A 19,624-nucleotide genomic window follows, 5' to 3' on the forward strand; every position below is an offset into this window, starting at 1 on the left:
AACAGTGAGAGCACTGTAATGGGCAAGTACAGAGGCTTGAAAAATCCCAGAGCCTCACACAAACTAGGTAAATATTTAAAGCACCCTAATAAGGTAGTTTAGTACAAACTGCATACAAAACACATAGTCTGACAACAGTTTACATAAATTACAGTGTATTTATCAAAAAGGACAAGAGATCTTGGAATGTTACAATGCACATTAAATTAGTGGAGCATCAAATTTCCCAAAACAGCTTGGCAGACAATATTTACAACGTACTTACAACATGTACAATGGATATGTTACACCTGTGACTTTAAGGCTGAATATATAATCCAAACACAATTACAGGAGTGCAGGTGCTGGCTATGACAACCGACTGTGCAAACGATTTTCTATAAAAAGCGAGCCAGATGTCAACAGAAATACAGTATTCGAGAGTCGACTTATATTAAGGCTTAGGAGTTTATCTTTAAGATTATTGAACACAAGGCAAGAATCCAAACACACATATGAAGGGCTGCATTATGATACCCTAGTCACAAGTATAGCCTATACTCTTTACGTGTTTTCCTATTCAGGTGGAGTGAAGTAAGGCAGGATAAACTGTCCTTAACCATTCCTCTTAGTGAGACATACAGTGAAAATCTCAGCAGGGAGCTTATAAACATGTGTCAAATTTTCTTATTTATAAAGTAGGCATCACATTCTGTCCACAAGAGGTAGTTCAGCTTGATATTCAAGACAGTTATGTGTAATGCGCATCCGTTTAGCACAGGTGCGTATGCATTACTAATACTGTGCAGACCATCCATGGCCTCTGCGTACTGGATGTTCACAGCTGGCTGTACTTCCCTTTGCAATACAAAATGTGTTTGTATAATCTGTCTATCCTGTCCTGGAGAACACCGGCGTGTTCATCTGAGAGAAATCCTAATTCCAGGGACAAAGGCTCGCTGTCTCTGTAGAGCTCCAGCAGTCTTTTCCTGGAGTCTCTGCGCCTGTGCAGCTCCGCCACGAGCTGCGCGGTCCTTTTTCTGAACACACACACAGAGCTCAGCACTGTATTGTGATATTTCTCCCACATGTTTAACACCCGAAACCCGTGCACGAGTCCAGCCTCGTTGTCAATGAATACGAGGTCACCACCTGGTGTTTTCAGGAGGTTGTTGGTGTCCCTCTCCATTACGCGCGAATCCCACTGCAGACTGAACAGATTGCTGACAAGTCTGTCGAAGTTTGCAGTCAGGTAGTCGAATATGATAAGGTCGGTCCACTGCACGAGCTCCAACAGCTCAACCGTCGTCTTGTTCCGAAGCTCCTCCAGCGCAGGATGCAGCCCGCTGCTCTCCTGTCTGAGCGGCGCAGGTGTGACCACCCCGGTCAGATTGGAGACCCATTCGGTCAGAGAGACCACGGCTCGGTCACTCCACTGTAAACTATCTATCCGTGTTCTGACAGCCGCCCATTGTTCACTGTAAGTGTTCAATTGAGATAGTATTAAAGGAGGCAGGTTCGTGATGCCTAGCAAACTGGCAAGGTAATATGTCAAAGTTTCGCCTTGCACCTGATCTGCATTTATCCCGTAACGCACACACGCTTTGGTCCCATCTGCAAAAGTGGCGAGCTGATTGGATATCCTGCCGCATCCAGACTCTAGCTTCACTATCCGGTGTGTCCTCGCTCTTTCTCGCCAAGTCCGAGCATATTCCTCCGTGAAGCCCACAGGGAGGAGTTCTTCCAGCCATTTACTCCAAAATATCCCATCCTCCACAGGGGAGCCTAACTTGACCGGGCCCTCCCGCTGTGTTGACCTCTTGTTATCCCCATTCATATGGTAATTTCGACTTCCTACTGAGATATCAGTGAGGTTGAGAGCCTCAAGTCTGCCCCCCAAGTGCGGTCTTTGTGCCGGTGGGACAGCGAGCAATGCCCGGAAAGTTTTGGCAGAGAGGTCCACGGGGAGGCTTGGGTAGAAAGACCCTCCGCCTGGTACCGAGAACATCCGTTTGTGTCGCTCAACACGGTTCTCCAGTGCGCTCCAGACGTAGAAAACACTTGCAAAGGCGCACAGGAAGAGCAGAGCGAAGAAGTTTGCTGAAACAGCCCTCATGGTGAAGACCACCCGTCCCCACAGAGAGCTCCAACAGATGGAAATCAGAACAGAACTAACAAATTTTCTTCAACCCACAGATGAGCTGGAGAGGCTGCGAGCTGTGCGCTCTGTGTCCCGTACACCCAGCAAGCCCGGCGGCTCACAAGCGGACTGTTTGAGATCACAGGAAGAGGGTCTCCGAAACAGTGTGAATCTCATCTCCCGTCCTGTTCAGAAGACCTTGTCATATCCCTCCTCTGCGGGAAACAGAGCGAGCATTTCGAGTCACTGCAGCGGATATCCTTTATTGATCGCTATCCGTTGTAGCCCACTGGCGTCGTGTGGACTTTCTGTCCGCGGACACCTCTCCGTTTGTCATCATCCAATCTCTCTGCACCGGGCGCTGGGTGAGTTTGATTTGTGGTGGTGTAGGCTCGCAGAGAGACACTAGACGACGAGACACGTGACTTCAGTCCCGAGATGGTGGGCGGATCGTGGGAAGGAGGGTTCAGAGAATAGCGGAGCAAGTGCACCGCTCTGCGTTCTTCCTCTCTTTTCCTCTGTGTGCGTGTGCGCGCACTCGCTGTTACAGGGTCGTGTGGTACTGGCAGAGGCAGCCATTATGATAATTGATAAATAGGGCAGAAATATATAATGTCAACATTTTAAACAAATTATATTTCGTGCCCGTGCCACCAAGCGGAACATCTATGTCAGTGAGGCAAAGGCATGAAGGGATGGAGTGGAAGGTGAGCGTGCCTGAACTCAGTTTGCCCAAATTTGTGCGAAACATTCGCCCATCTTTCCCATTTCCCATTTTTCCCATCAGTTTGTAATTAAAATAAATCACAGAATGTAGCCCACTAAGTAGTATCAGCACTTTTTCTTTATTGCTTGGCTCTGTACTTTAGCACATTCGATTTGAAATGAAAGTATCACTGTGTGGTTAAAATGCTGACTTCCAGCTTTAAAGCTGTTTGAGGGTGTTCTTTACTCCCCCAATTGTAAGACTACATAGCAGGACTGTGATCCTAAACGTGCAGACAAGGCAACCATTTATACCTAAATAGTGGAATGTTCCTGGCTGCCCAATTCAGTCACCTGACCATCATTCAGCTGATCTTGTGTTTCACTGCTGAAGACCAGGCTGAAGGCATTGAGGTCCCTGAAATATGCAAGAAGTGAAGATAGGGACAGGGAGTCACTGAATACAACCACTTACTGAATGGAAATTATTGCAACTAAATACTACAAATGATGTCTTTATTTTAGTTTACTTCAATCAACCAAATACTTTTTGGCTATATGTATTAAAATGTCAACTATTTCTTACACTGCTCTTCTGATGTGGATGCAAAGACTCGGATTAAAGGATTAACGCAGTGTTAAACAATAGCCAGGTTCCAATATGAGATTTTGCTTGCTGTTCCTCCTGTTCTCTTCATACTGACCATCTCATGATGGGTGACAAAATCCACATTATTTGTTTTAAGAAAAAACAATTTAAATGTTTATTTGAAGATAATCTGATGCATTAACAGTATGAGTTAGTCAAATAAAGTGAATATCTTCCTTTAGTGTTTTTTCTTCTTTTTCACTCAATGGAACCCTAACCCTGTTTTCTTGTTCAGTTGCTGTGGAAGAATAGTTACAAAAAGAGAGCACCTGGCTCTAAAAAGACAGTAACTTTGAAGGATATTGATTTAATTTGACTAATTTGGATATCTGTAGCTTCTAAATACATTTTTTGCATGGAGGGAAAACTGTGGATTTTGTCCCTCATCACTTACATTGAAAGTGCATTATGATGGAATTTCTTAATGGCCAGTATGAACATAAGGAGTACTTACAGCAACTCACAATTATTTTAGAACAGACTTGAAGAACTGTGAACTTATTCTCTAAATACTATAACAGCTTCAGACCTGGAAATGATCCGGCTGTTCCTACAATCCCACCAAATATTATTTTAAGGCTGACATAATATTTTGAGGCATTTCAAATAATCTAAAATATGACCTGAAGGGCATTTTCTACATGTAAATAATGATCAATTTAATGGATTTTGAAAAGTTGCTTTTATTTTTAAAGAATATCATCTTCACATACAGCAGATGCGCACAAATAATTTCCTTCAGTTTCTTGCATCTTCAATGCCTGTACATGAAACATTGACAACAAAGAAACAATCTCAATACAAGTCCAACTCACTAGCTTTTTCTAGAGCCTTCAGCTGTATCTCATAGTGTTCTCCCATGGATCACCAGTTTTCTTTGCCATGAAACAAGCCTATGTCAAACATTTATTTCAGTATTTCTCAGTATTTCATTGTTCACATACCTGTTCTGTATTCATAAAGACCTGTTATTTCAGTTACTGCTGCTAAGTATTTGATCATTTTCCTTCTAACACCCAGGGCACAATAAAGTCAGCTCCTGCTCGTTTCATCCTCATCCAAAGCTTTTGTTCAACCAAATGTAACATGCATGCACACAAACACCTTTAAATACACCTCCCTCATTAAATGATTCCTCATTAGCATCCACCCACACTCTTTACCATTTGTCTCATGTTTTCGCACTCTGTATCTTGAACCTTTAAGTTTCCTAATCAAATTAATTGGGTCATTTTAATAGCATCATGCTAGCATGCTAAATTGCCTGAGTCGAAAAGACAGCTCCTGACAAGAATACTCAATTGCATCAAGTGAACTAAAAGTCCACTAATGCATGTTTTAAACACCTGCAGCTCTGAAACTGTCATCTTATTGATATTCATGTTACTTTATAGAGCGAATTAGTATAGCTTTTATCAGCTTGTTTGCAGGGGCGAATAGGAATCGACTTCTTATAGGCAGACAGGTGGAATTATTCTGATGTGAACCTATTGCTCTTCCGACTGTCACGTCTGCTGTGCAAGTTTGAGGAGGGTTTTTTTGCCATCAGCAGAATAATTTATTCAATTCCCAGCTAGTGTTTGATTCTGCAAAGCAGATTGGCAGCAGTGGCAGTCCAGAGGGAACGAAAGATCCCTGGGTTGGTTGTGCATGAGTGGAGCGGCATTTATAAGTCCAACAATCTTGAGAAGTGGCTTGTGTAGTGGAGTAGAGGTGAGCATGTTTTTCTAACATGGCAGACAAAAGAGTGGGTCCTTGAGGAGGTGTGTTTTTTTCCATCCAGTGTTAAGAGCTGTTAAAAACAAATTAACCATTGCAAATTGCATTGTTGTGTGCCTGTGACCCAGAAATGTATATAATTAGGGTACTAAACAGCTATACTAAATACAAATAGAAGACTACTGAAAGGACACTTACAATTTTGATTTCATGTGTGTTCATCAGCATGGTGTGATTTCTTTCTACTTGCTCTCTAGTCCTGTTTTAAAAATCCTGCTTCACCTTGGTCCACCCTCACTTTCACTTTAAAGCTAAGTAACAAGACTAAGACTTCCAGGGTCTAGACATGGGAAATGAAGAAGGCTTAAGTGCATTGCTGGAATTCTGTATGATGTGTGTTGCTTTTTAGGAGAGCGACTGTATTGACTGGCTCAGTCTGCGGCACCACAGCTCAGGGTGTCGCTTTCCCTGAGCACAAGTGCTGGCATGTCTACATATCAAACCTATCTGTTTCTTGCCATGTGTTATCTGCAGGTCAGCGAACCTCTGAGCGCCCCCTCCCACCTTCTGCCGCATTCCTCCCTCCTCTTTCCTCGTAAATCCAACAGCAGTCCCCAAAGGGCCGTAACACAGAGAAAGCTTTTCCACACCAGTCATGGCTGTCCGTGGTCAAACGCTGCAGTGACACAAGAGAGCCCAGACCGTCTGTCATTCTGTCCGCAAAGACACAGTACATCCATCACTGGCCGTCTGACCACACCACAGCTGTGCCACAATCTCGGGTTCTCTGTGTGGTGCCTGCCTGCCAGTGCAGATGGACAGGGGGAGGCAAAGGAGAAAGGGGATGAGGGGACAGAGGAGGAGAAAGTGCAGTGAGCTTCTGTCACTTCCCCTCATAGTCTAAGGTTAGTTCACGCTGAGCAATAACTCATAGGTCCCTTGACACTTTGCAGCACTCCGTTTCCTGGACTGAATAATGAATGTGCTGGGCTTCCATTAGCGTTGAAAGCTACGATTATTTCACAGGGCCTGACAATTACTCATGCTCAGGGATTCAGGGACAGGGCGGGGGGGAGATCCATTGGGATGAATTCATCGTCTCCTGGTTTATATGTATGATGAAGATGTCAGTGTGCAAGAGTGTGTGGTCTTTGGACATGTGTGTGCACTTTTAGATTGTAAAACAAAGTGAGTGCAGCAGATAATGGCAAGGAGAGTTTGTATTCTAGTGGTGAGTAGTCTACATATGCACGCGGTACTATCAATACCTGCCTTGAATCCAGGAAGTAGAATATTGCCATCTGTTTAAAATCTTCTCTCATCTCAGAAAGACAAAGTTTGGAAGTGCTAGACTTGCAGTAGAGGATGCACCATTATAATAAAGACTCAAGAGACAGATAAGACATTTCCCTTAGTAGAGACGCACTCTTGTCAGCACTTATCTCAACACTTATCTCAAACTAACGCTTTGGAATAGTGCATAAATTGTACAGAATGGACTTGCGCACTATATTTTCTTGGCTTCTATTATTAGGGCAGATGTTGCTTGTGAATGAGCATAAAAGGTTATGCAATTTACTCAGGGTGATGCTTTTTTTAAAAGCCACAACACAGTCTCCCTCCTAGCTTTATCTAGACAGAAACTGGGGTCTCGGAGGCAGTGAGCAGAACCCAGCAGCCTATGCAGAATCAAACTGAAGCTGTTGCTAGAAAGAGAGATCCGCTGCACTGCTGGGACCTGTGCATGGCACACAGCCACCAAACTGCTGCCTTTTTTTTTTCAACCATTCACTGCGGTTTCATTAGTCTGCCTTTGCCAATTTCCTTATAAGCAGTCTCAAGTTTTTTTTAGAAATGAATGGGCAGTTGCAATTTGCTAATGAATGTGTTATTGTTAATGAATACTAAATTACTCTCTTAGTCTTGTTTTATGTAACATACTCCTCATCTCCATCTGGTTGCCATGCTGCAGCAGTAAAACTAGGGGGATTTTTAACCAGCTGAGGAGTGGGCCATTGAAATTCAGTGCTACACAGGGGAGACCTGCTTGCAAGAGCAAAATCAGGAGGGGAGGAAAGAGATGTACTGTCTAGCCACTCGATTAAAGAATCAGTGTCCAATCTCCTGGATTACACCCCCTGACCTGCTATGCCAAATCCCCTATTAAATAAATCAAGAATTGAATTCTTTTTACTTTCCCTTCTGCTAACTGGCTTATTGACTCAAGAGTGCTCAATGCTTTGTGGTGAGGCTTGCCTTTAAATTGGCTAAAGGGAGAGCTTAAGAACATCTGATCATTATTAGGAGAGTCATGACATTCAAAGCCTTGGTGTATTTCTTTCTGAGATGAAATGCACTGTGTGATATGGCTTTGCCCCAGCTCTCTGAGGGTCACACCGTCAGTTAAGATTAGAGATGGCGGCTGAATGTCCTCCTAACGATTCAGTGAAACATTTAGCAGCCTCAAGTTTAAAGGAGCTTGCAGCATGAAGTGCTCACTCTCATCATATCACATTGTAATGAATCTTGTGCCTATGTGAGGGAGGAGTGCTGTGGTTTGCATGCACTTTCTTTTTCAACTCCCCAGATTTCAAACCAGCTGAAGCAACCACTAATGAAAAACATTTAGCCCTTTCAGCATATGGCTCTATCGTACACAGAGCGTAGAGGGAATTCAGTTGCATTCTTTTGAACAGATGGATGGAGATGAATATCAGCATGATTTATTTTAAAGAATCTTCAGATAATCTCCAGATAAGCCATTCTTTTTTGTTTCTGCACCATGCTCAGCGTTGTTAACTCTAAGGCTAAATTGATTTCGGGGCATTTTGCTCTGTAGATCATAATGCGAGTAGTAAGAATATAGATAGGAGAAAAACACTGTCCATATTTCAAATGGTTGATTTTACAGTCTAAATTCCCATTTTCAGGCCTGTGTAGTAGGTTATTTATTTGCTATATGCATAGGGCATAAATATATGATGATATGTGAGGATCTAAGATATTCTATAATATATACATATTGGTTAAATGTCTATTACACCTTAAATACCTTTTTAATTACATAAAATACATTTATTACCCAGAAACATCTGAAATGCTTCTGTTATTTAAACCTTCAAATGAAAGCCAAGAACTTCTCTGATATGTCTTCCTCACACCTGCATCCCCCTTTTCTTATTAACATCTCATAGATGTAGTAATAGCAGTATTAGAGCGTTAAGGAGAGGAACAGGCCTGAATCCTGGACGCATGAGTGACTTGGCATTTTGACCTTTTCCTATCCACGAGGCTGGTAGTGTTGACAAGACCCTAGTGGGGGGAGGATAAACAAACATAAAAACGAGCCACATGGAAAAGTCTTCCAGACAACCACTGCAAGTACAACAAAAATACAGAAAGCCTTACTCACAACAGCCTAACACTCCAAATTAGCTCGCCATATGGGCCGTTAGGTAAATCTTGTTATAAAAACATATAACATGAAAATCAAGTTGCTATATATCAACTTTGTGTTTTTGGCACAGTGTGTCTGAATCATGAATAATCCCTCTTATCTTTGAATCTTTGTTTATGTCTGAACTGTGCAGCATAAAAACAACATCCTGCTTGTCTTTCTATGCCTAAAGCCAGTAAAAGCAGACAAGAAAAAAGCTTTTCCTCTATATAAAACCCTAGAGAGGAGGCTTGACAATCTGGCCATTTGCTATCAGCTTTATTCCACTGGAAGTTGGCTGTAGAGCGGATAGAGCTCTGATCATTTATGTCTTTGGCCTTGTGGAACAGGGCTTTTTCTGTGGGCCTTGATGTAGAGTATATTTTACTTGCCTATGCTTCACTGGTGCCTGGAATCTCTAATATGGCAGATAGATGCTTGCTACTGATAGATTTGTGTCCCTTGGGACAGGTTTGTATCACTGTTGGCTGTCAGTGCATACATTATGCCGTTTAAGCAAGAATGATCACTCCTATTAACAACAAAGCAGACCCAATTGAATAATTTAACGTAGTGGGTAGTGGCAGTGGCTCGTTGCTGATAAAAGAAGGGGCTAGAGAATTGATCAAACAGCCAGCCCTCACCCAGCTGTGGGAATATAAATAATAAAATGAGATCAGAGTGATTAGTTACGGTGTCCTGTTCCAGTCCGGTGCTTACTACTTACATTTCTCTCCCACTGAGATTCTAGCTGTGGACATCTCAAGTCCACTTTGATGCTTGCTACAGCACATCAATATGTTCCTTAACAGATGAAGTTAAGGACGATGGGAAGCACTTCATATGAAACCCTAGAAAGTGATGTGCTACGGTACATGTTTTTTTTTTCTTTTCACCTTGATCTGTGCAGGTGCTTGTGACCCGGCTGAAGGGGTTCAGAGGAGAGAGAAAAAAGACATCTCTTCCACATTAAGCTTCTTTATGAGTCTATAAAAGCTACTTTGGATTCTTCTCATGCTTCCCTTGAAAGGCGTTTTCATAGATTTGTGGGGTCTGACTCCCTCTAGAGGGAGTGAGGATTAACAACAGAGGATAAACAACAACATGTTTCTTCCCCTGAAGACCCCCACTCTCTTGAAACATTTAAATTCCTTGCAGTTCACACCACATTTATTTTCAGAGATGACATGAAAGGACAAACTATTTGTACTGCTACTGCATATTGCCGAGGACTCAAAGTACTCTTTTATTTACTTTGGTTGACAGCTTGACGATTGATGTCCAGCCTTGGCTTCTTGTTCAAAATGAGCTTTTTGGCTATCTGTGTTCACTTTTGAATTATGCAACTGCTTCTGTGTGAATATCCATTTTAAAAATGAATTTCAAAGAATTGTTCATTGATCTTTGCTTTAAATATTCCACCATTAAGTCCACCCACACACACACATTTATGCTTCACAGTTTGGACAGCAAACCTATTCATTCATGCAATCTGCAATGTCCGCTTTATGGTCAGGGCCAATTTTGCACATTTACTCACACATTACACTTACTGATGTGAGGATACATGTACCTTACACCATCACACAATCTACACCATGCTATGTGTGATAATCATCTGCTGCCAACGTTGTAGGAGGGCAGACATCAGTGTGAGCAATGCATGATGTAACAGTTCTGTAAGGGTACATTTATTAGAGACAGAAACACATCCTCAGCTATCAGGAGGATTTATCAGTTACTTGAGAGCATGGTGCTATTTCTGGCAAGATGTCTGACATATCTTGGAATAACATGTTTTGATCCAAGATCAGATTATTTTCTAAGTTTATGGTTATGTTACTTGAGGATTGTTCCAAGATTAATGCTCCTCTCTTTGACATTCTGCTAATTAAGTCCAGGCCTTTCAACACCACGGCTTGTACACTGGAACATTTGGAACAAGAGCCATGAATTTGTGAGGATCAAAGGCTTTCTAAAATTAACTTTATCTCTGACGAAGTAGTTGAATGCCAGAGAAATTACAAATGCATAGCCAACAAAGTTGATAGTGAGTCTAGTCATTTTCGGAAATTGTTAACTTAAAAGAGCTTTGACACTCTCTGTTCTTGTTAGGTTTGATTGTTTCTTTTCTTTTACACTTAATTGCTCCTTCTTATTCTGAGTTTGCCGCTGTCTCTTATGGACATACATACATACATACACACATGCACTGCACGCACGCACGCACGCACGCACGCACGCACGCACGCACGCACGCACGCACACATACACACACACACACACACACACACACACACACACACACAATTATGTAAATTCTATCACAAATCCATATACTCTATATGAGCCTATTTTTGAACAGGAACATTTATGTCCCAAAGGCTGCTGTTTCCTCTAAATATGGGGCTGATAATTTAAATAAAGTGGCAGAAAGTTATTTTGTTAAATGTGCAGAATTTGATTTACAGAGACTTCATAACTGTAGCATAAATAAAACATACTGCTGTGTGAAAATGCCCTGAAACATAATGTTTAATTTGAGAAATGATGAAATCTTTTAAGTAGGCTAGTCTGTAGTTTTGTTGTACACAGATTTTTCTTCTGAAGCTCAACCAAACTTTACCATTCCACAAGGTTTTGGGTGACTTAAATGTAACCGCCCTGACGTACACATTGCTTTGTGGTTTGTTGTGTGGTCAAGTCCTACTTATCCAATAGTTGTAATAATAATGCATTTCCATACTTTGCCACTAGAGGCTACTGTGCACATATCATCTCTCTTCTGTAGAACTTTTAGGAATTTTAGGTAGTCTGCTCCTGCTCTTTTTGCTCTTTTTACTCCGAGTATGGGCACAGATAAAGGTTAAGACTTGGTGCTAAAATGAAACACAGGAAAGAGAAAAGTATTCACAGAAAAACATTTGTGATTGTGTCTATTTGTACACATTATGTATTACATTATACATTGTCATTACATGTTAGCACTGTAGGTCAAACCAAGAAATTGGTATAACAAATATTCCTTTGCTTTTACTACCTGTTAGGGTGACATGACAACATATAACATAGATTTTTTTTCTTATTGACCCGGAATTATAAATAATAATTAATTAAATACACTATGTAAAAGTTAGAAATTTCAAGATGAAATAATCGGCATTTTAAAAATAATGACATTTTTTTTTATTGATTTTGGTTAACTTCTGAATTCCACAGATTGTAATGAATTGAAGAAATTGACAAATTATTTGCTGAGCTACATTTGTATTTAAATATCCATGAACCGCATTTGCATTATGCACGAAATGCACTGTGTAAAAGGTTTTAAGATTATTTTTCATCTACATTTTAAAAACAGATATCAAACAGAACATCCTAAACCCATGAATTGGGTGCCATCAAAATGATTAAAAAACAAAACAAATGTACATTTGATTAATTTAAAAGTAGACAAAATACATACAAATGACATTTGTGATCCATAAAATATGTTTGTATGAAAAGGTATGGAATGCAGTGTTTGCATTGAATGCAGGAAGAAAGAAAACTTTTTTTCAGTTGTAATCAATAATGAAGCTATTTGCATCACAATTTAATGCATCACAATTGCTCAGGTCATTAAAATGCATTACTTACTATTACTTACTATGTAGGCCTAATCTAAGTGTTTTGTACGTTTTTTAAGTTGCAAAATTGCAATGCTAACAATTCATTGGTCTAACCAACTTAATACAGTATATTTCATAACCTGACAGCATTCCTGACATTTATTAACATTACATTAGGTGATTTACTTTGGTTAGAATTAGCATTTAGCTTTACCCTATTGAGTCATCTCAACCATTTGGTTGAGCATATTTTCAAAAAACATTAGTACATGTACAAAATGTTTTTAAAAACATGTTAGGGACTCATTCTGTTCAATGAACCCTCTGAGGAGTGTACAAGATGAAAAAAATCTAACTTAACTTCAAAAACATCTCCAGCAGGATCTCTCATGTGAGCAGTGATTTCGTTTTTGTGTTTTTCTTTGTTGGTTATACACTAACATGGCCTGTATCAAGCAACCACAGCGCAACATGGTTTTGTGCATTATATGCCTTATACAAGTAGTAAAGATTGCCCAAAAAGTTTGGGTTAAATAGATTTTGTTTTTGACCAGATATCATGACACAAAATTACCTCTATCAAATGTTTGAGCAGACCTACAACTTCTTAGCTATTTGAACACAAAGTTATTGACCAAAGGTGCTCCATAAAATACTCAGACAAAAATAAAATGCATTAATTTAAAAAAAGGCATATACTTTTTTACTCACTTTTTACATATAACAGCCAGGTGCATAGTGAATACAGAAGCCAGTTAAAAGCCAGTTAGTAAAAACATGACATAAGTGTGTAAGCTGATACTTTAAATGATCCATGGACTTCCCATTCACTTGAATGAGAAAGTGTGTCTTTTGACCGGTACTGTATGTAATTTCATATGGGTCAGCTACTAAAAAAAGCAACAACTGAAAAACGTATTTATATGGCCTTAGATGCTGTTTCAGCTGATATACATAAATCACCATGGTTTTGCAAACAACACCAGGGAAATAATGACATATTTCCATTCACCAATACATATTTTGTGATTTTATTTATATTGTGCACATGATCACAATATTTGACTTTTGTTCCTAAACTATATCCCATTTAATTGCACTAAGGCATGACATTGTGAGGCCTAATATTCGGCATGGCAGAAAAGGATGCCACCCTGGATCCAACATTATTGTGGTGGCTGCTGAGCAACAAACCCTCCCATAAACTGAATCCAATATTAATGTCACTATAAATACAGACAAGAGATCAACTATCAAGAGGGCAGAGCCCCACATCTACACCCTGCATGCTGACATCCCGCACAATGAGCATGATCTCTCTCTTGTTTGCTTTCCATTTGAATCCTCATTAAGTAGCACTGTTCTATAAAACTGTGAATTCCTCCTGTCAAGTTTTCCATTCCTCACACAAAATGCTGCTTATGTCACTGAGAACAGATTGAGATCACTGGCTCCTGTCTGGAGACTCCTCAGGAACTGAAACCAGTAGAAACACTTAACAAAACACAGAGAAGAGAAATTGCTCACCAGCAGCAAAGTTGGAAAGGATCAAGAGCGTTGGAGCGCATAGGTGATGTGCTGTAAAATGTTGGATTTATGTTAATGGACTTTTTGTGGGTGTTTTCCACTTTAAAGTAGCTTAATGGTTCCAATTCTGGTCTCTCACTCTGACCTCAACTGCTTTTTATAACGCACTCTCTTTTTTCTTTCTCCTATCCGACCTATATCTCTCTGACTGACCATAATGTTGCGGCATTGATGCTTCAGATGTGTTGACAGGAAGAGAATAAAAAAAAAAAAAAAAAAAAAAATCAAATTAAAAAAAAAGTGATGTCCAAAACAGAAACCTCGTTGCCATGGTGTACCAAAACAAACTCTCTGTGTCAGACAGTTGTCTGGTTCATTGGCTGTGTGGCTATTCTTTGGTAGCAATGACACATGGGTCATTTTATCATGAAACAAAGGCAAAGGGAAGGAAATGCAGTTCTCTAACAAACAAAAGTCAGGTCTGTAGGACACTGTGTCTCATTTTGGAGACCTCATGACACCCAGTTGGAACCTGTACCCAGGGCTAACGGAAAGTCTCCTCTTTCCTCTTGAATGCATACTTTCATTTGCTGTTTCTTCCATGTCTCTCTGAGGTTTCCATTATAAGAGGGACTTTTTTTCTTTTCTCAGCATGTTGCTGTCTTCCAAACAGGGAGCTTGGTCAGCAATCCTGCCACTGAGGGAGCTTCAAGTGGTACTGCTACCAGCTCTGAATGCTTTCCCCCCTCAACAAAGAAAATGTCAATGCTTTGTAGCTATACTCTGCTTCAGTATGAGTCTACAGTTTTCCCATAAACTAAGATGGCTAGACAATATTTATGATCATCAGGACTGTTTGGCACAAGACTTTTCATAGACCAATCCCACTCACACTATTGAAAGAGAAGGTGACCTTGTTAAAACATCTCCAGTTCATTACCAAAGATGGGGTTGGGGGGTGGGGTGGATTCTTGTTTATTAGACAATATTTAAAATAAGCTTTTCAAACTTTCACATCTTGATCAAACAGTTATAGACAGAAGGAGTATGTGTAATATTTGCACAACCTGTCAAAAATTATATTTGGGCATGCATGAATAAGCATGAAAAGCTGAGGCTTGCAGATATTTCCCATGTGGTATAATGTGGATGAAGATGCTTCCTATTAAAATACGTTGTTTCCTATTTTCTAGTAAGGATCAACTGTGTTCTGATTCAGAGAAAAAAGCCCACATTTCTCTACAAAGTTCCTGATTATGGATTTTCAGAAGATTTAAATCACACTCAAACTGTGACTACATCCAATAGAGACAAACTGGACAGTTTAGCATGTTTCTGGGGGTACATATTAAAAGAGTTTACACTGCATGCTGGATATTATATGGGTTTGGAGCTCACTGGGTCACACATACATGTGCATATGCTCAGATATGCACTCTGTATCTCTAGCATCCTATCTATAGACAACCTTGAGGGTGCTATAATAATCTTTAGTTTAATGTGGTGCCCTGCTGTTGCAATCTCCTCCAGATGGAGCTTTTGCTGTGGGATTAACAGGGTGTAATGGGATGTGAAATCAGAGTCTTTGTCATTTCCAGCCAGGGCAGCCATTGCTGCATAGCTTTACTGGGTGGGGATTCAGGAAGAAAGATTTAGAGCTTCATACAAAGTTATGTGTAAATGCATTTGACCTGACTAAGAGATAGAGATAAATCAAAGCCAGGCAGGATGTTTTTGTATTGTGTCTTGAGTATATGTGAGCCAAAACTATTTTAGATGTTTCTGGCTAGATTTGTGTAACTTGAATATAATATGCATTTCAAGCACTGAGAATGCTTTGAAGCATCTAGTATTGTATGGGCAGTGGCAGTAATGTGAAATATAATTCGTGTGGCACAGTATCTCACTTAATCGGACATGACATACATATAGGCATGTATGAAATGTTGAAATGAAAATCAAAAGCATGTAAGAGTTTCATTTGTAAAGAGGATCAGCAGATATCCTAAAGCACAAATATATACTGTTTATGTTCTTCTTGTATATTTGTGCTAATTTTGCCTAATTTTCTCCTTCATATTTTGTCACCTAAACTTTTATCATCATCACCATGCCTATCTTGCCTTTTTTTGTTATTTCTTGCTCTTTAACTGCATTAGTAAAGGGAAATGACTGGTGTATTATGTGGGGCAGAGCAGGTGAGCAGACACAGGTGCAGACACAGCCGGGGAAACAGATGCCAGGTAGAAACAAGGTACTTATCATTGCCATCATGCAGAAACCTTGTATATCCATACTTAGTCATTTTTATTTTTTTCATAAATCAATGCAATTGGTCACCGTTTATGTCTGTCTGGGGTTTTTTAATAATAATAATAATAATAATAATAATAACTTTGATTTATATAGCGCCTTTCAAGGTACCCAAGGTTGCTTTACAAGAGTGGGAGTAGGGGGGTAGGGGCAGGGTGGGGGTTTAGGGAGGGTAGGCAAGAGAGAAGAGGTGTGTTTTGAGGTGCTTTTGGAACTGTGACAGAGAAGTAGCGGAACGGATAGGAGGGGGCAGGGTGTTCCAAAGGGTAGGGGCAATTGCACAGAGTCTGGTGCGGGGAGTGGAGAGTAAGTCCTTGCTGGTGGAGCGCAGGGACCGTGACTGGGTGTACGGGTGGAGGAGGTCGGTGATGTACTTGGGTGCTAGTGAGTGAAGTGATTTGTAGGTGAAGAGGAGGATTATGTAGCTGATGCGTTGTTTGATTGGCAGCCAGTGGAGTTTCTTGAGGATGGGGGTGATGTGCTGCCAGGGCTTGGTGTGGGTTAACACCCTGGCAGCTGAGTTCTGGACATACTGCAATCTGTCTAGGGCTTTGTTGGGCAGCCCAGACAGGACACCATTGCAGTAGTCCAGACGGGAGGTAACAAATGCATGAATGAGGGTTTCGGTGACTGAGTCGGTGAGTGACGGCCGGAGTCTTGAAATGTTACGGAGGTGAAAGAAGGCAGATTTGGAGATGCTCTGGATGTGGAAACTTCCTACATCCAAAAGCCTTGCAGCTGCGGCCGTGGTGGCGGCCTGGCTGTTATACACCGCACTGGCATCCCGCTAAAAGAAATCCCAGTCACAACATCATCATTTGAGTGCCTCCACTTCATGCTGTCTGGTGCCACACAGCTCCAGGTGGTTCTTGTCTACCGCCCCCCGAAGGCCTCCTCCTGCTTTTTACAGGAGTTCTCGGACCTGCTGGCCTCAGTCTGCCCCATGTCCCCAGCTACTCTCATACTGGGTGACTTTAACATCCATGTAGACTCCAGCAGCTGTTCCGTCGCTGTGGATTTCCTCTCACTGTTGGACTGCTTTGACATTAAACAACATGTACAGGGCCCTACACATGCCAAGGGGCACACCCTGGACCTGGTGTGCTGTGTTGGCTTAAGCCCCTCCCATCTCTACTGCACGGATCCAGCTGTCTCCGACCACCAAGCCATCCTGTTCTCTGTCCCAGTGTCCCTCCCTAAGCAGCCTACAAAAAGGTCTATCACATACAGGAACACAAAGCGTGTGTGTATACCTACGCTGGCTAACACCCTAGCTGCCAACCTCGCTATCCACCCCTCTAACCGCACTGCTGACGGCTTGGTGGAACACTATAACAGCGCCCTCGCCCTCAGCCTGGACTCTGTTGCTCCACTCACCACCAAACTGGTCTCCTACACCCGCCCCGCTCCCTGGTTTACCCCAGAGCTGCGGAGGCTTAAGTCCACGGGGCGCCGGCTTGAGAGGCTTCACAAAAGAGCCGGCCTCACTGTCCACCTCGAAGCCTACAGAGACCACATCCAGTGCTACAAAGAGGCTCTCACCCAGGCAAAAACAGTCCATTACTCCACACTTATTAACAGCCAACAAAAGCATCCGAAAATGCTTTTCTCCACCATCAACCGCCTTCTTGACCCTCCCGACGCTCCACAACCCTCCGACGCCGCTGACCTCTGCTCCAGGTTCCTGGACTTTTTCCACCAGAAAGTGGCCACCATCCACCAGCAGCTCCAGGCATCTACACCCTCCCCGCCGGCCACACTACCTCGGCAGGACATGTACCATCCTTCTGCCTGCCCACCACAGCGCCGCCTCTCCACCTTCTCCCTGCTGGATGCTGATCAAGTCCTCGACCTCTTGACCAAAGCCAGGACTTCATCCTGCAGTCTGGATCCACTACCCACGACCCTGGTGAAGGCCTGTCTCCCCACCATCTGCCCCCCGGTGGTTGACATCATCAACGCCTCACTTGGCTCTGGTGTGGTACCCTCCAGCTTTAAGTTGGCAGCCGTGACCCCAACACTCAAAAAGACAGGCCTGGACCCAGATGACCCCAACAACTACCGTCCGATCTCCAACCTTCCGTTCCTGAGCAAGATCTTGGAAAGAGCAGTGGCTGCCCAGCTACAACATCACATGTCCCACCATGAGCTCTTTGAACCTCTCCAATCGGGCTTCAGACCCCATCATAGTACCGAAACCGCCCTCATCAAAATTAAGAATATTTAACCAATGAAAAGCATTAAAAATAGTTTGAAAAGTTACAGTTTTGGACATACAATGTTTGTTCAACGTTATTTTAAAGTGAGGAAAAGGAAATCCAGACCTGGGGAAGATTGGACTGGCAGCTGGAAACCTGCAGCTTGGGCTGGTAGTCGGGAGCTGAGGTAAGTTGGGGCAAGGAAAATAGACCTGAAGCGGAATCCATGAGGGGGAAAGCAGAGTAAAATAAGGGTACAGGGGAGAGAAGTAGGCCTGACAAGATGGTGAACTGGAGACAGGGATCAGAACCAAGGTGATGGATGACTTTGGCTCTGTAGGCCGATTGCCCAAAGACAAAGTGGGCAGAGCAAGGACCCCAAGGCGAATGGCCTGGGAGCGGGAAACAATGACTGGAAGACGGGGCAGATGGATGGAGTTGCTCAGGTGGTCCATGAGATGCCAGGACAGGTTGAGGGGGGGGGGCAGTGAAGAGTAACAGAGAAAGCTGATAAGCTGAGTAACCACTGAGACCATGCTGTCTTCTTACCTGGTACCCAGGGAAAATGGAGAGGCAAGACCTCAAGAAAGGAGACTACTGATGGTCTTCAGGGACATCCCTTCTGGGACCACAAGGCTAGCTGTCTTGGGGATAGGTTGTCTCCATGTCTGCTAACCATAGTCCACCTCTGCCACCAAGTCAGCTAACCTCCTGCTAGGCTGGGATAGCAGGTCCAAAGCTAGCAGACTCAAAGACAGGCTGATGGCTAGCAAGCTGGATATAGCCAAACAGGAGGCTAGCCCCACAAGACACAGTATTGGAGCTAGCTGAGGGGAGGAGTTGAGATACTCTGGTGAAACACAACAGGCTGGAATGGCCTGGGAGGAACAGGGTTAAAAGTGTCTTTCAATTGTGAGGAAGCTACTCCCAGGGTAAACTCAGGATCTTTCTTCCAGATGATAGTGAGGAGCCTAAAACAATCTGGCCACTCATTATAGAGAATGGCTCTAGGCACACAAAAAGCCTCCCAGGTACCCGGCAGTCTAAGGCTACGTTCACACTGCAGGCCTTAATGCTAAATTCCGATTTATTGCTCAAATCCGATTTTTTGTTTGGCTGCTCATATTACACTTTTAAACATGGCCTGTCTGCGGACTGCGATGTGAACAGCTCACGCTCCTGAAGTGACCCGCATGCTCAGTTGATCATTAATGACGTCACGCACAGAACAGTGTTCACAGAAGCGAACATGGCAACAGCCGGTGAAGTTACTGGTAGTCTCATTTATGGTCTAATGCTAAAAACAGTGTGTGGCGGCAGCCGACAAATTTGTGAGCGGGTGATGTT

At 42.4% G+C, this 19,624-nt stretch overlaps 1 protein-coding gene across 1 annotated transcript; it reads right to left on the reverse strand.

Moving 5' to 3' along the window:
• Positions 1-817: 817 nt before the first annotated feature.
• Positions 818-2,095, reverse strand: fjx1 (four-jointed box kinase 1). The gene has a single exon (XM_062421394.1). The coding sequence runs from the start codon at positions 2,093-2,095 to the stop codon at positions 818-820; it is 1,278 nt and encodes a 425-aa protein (XP_062277378.1).
• Between the last annotated feature and the right edge of the window lie 17,529 nt (positions 2,096-19,624).

This window comes from Scomber scombrus, chromosome 6, assembly GCF_963691925.1.
Source record: "Scomber scombrus chromosome 6, fScoSco1.1, whole genome shotgun sequence".
NCBI classification, from domain to species: Eukaryota; Metazoa; Chordata; class Actinopteri; order Scombriformes; family Scombridae; genus Scomber; species Scomber scombrus.

Coding starts and splice junctions, on each gene's coding strand:
- fjx1 (XM_062421394.1), bottom strand. CDS start 2,095: ATGAGGGCTGTTTCAGCAAACTTCTTCGCTCTGCTCTTCCTGTGCGCC.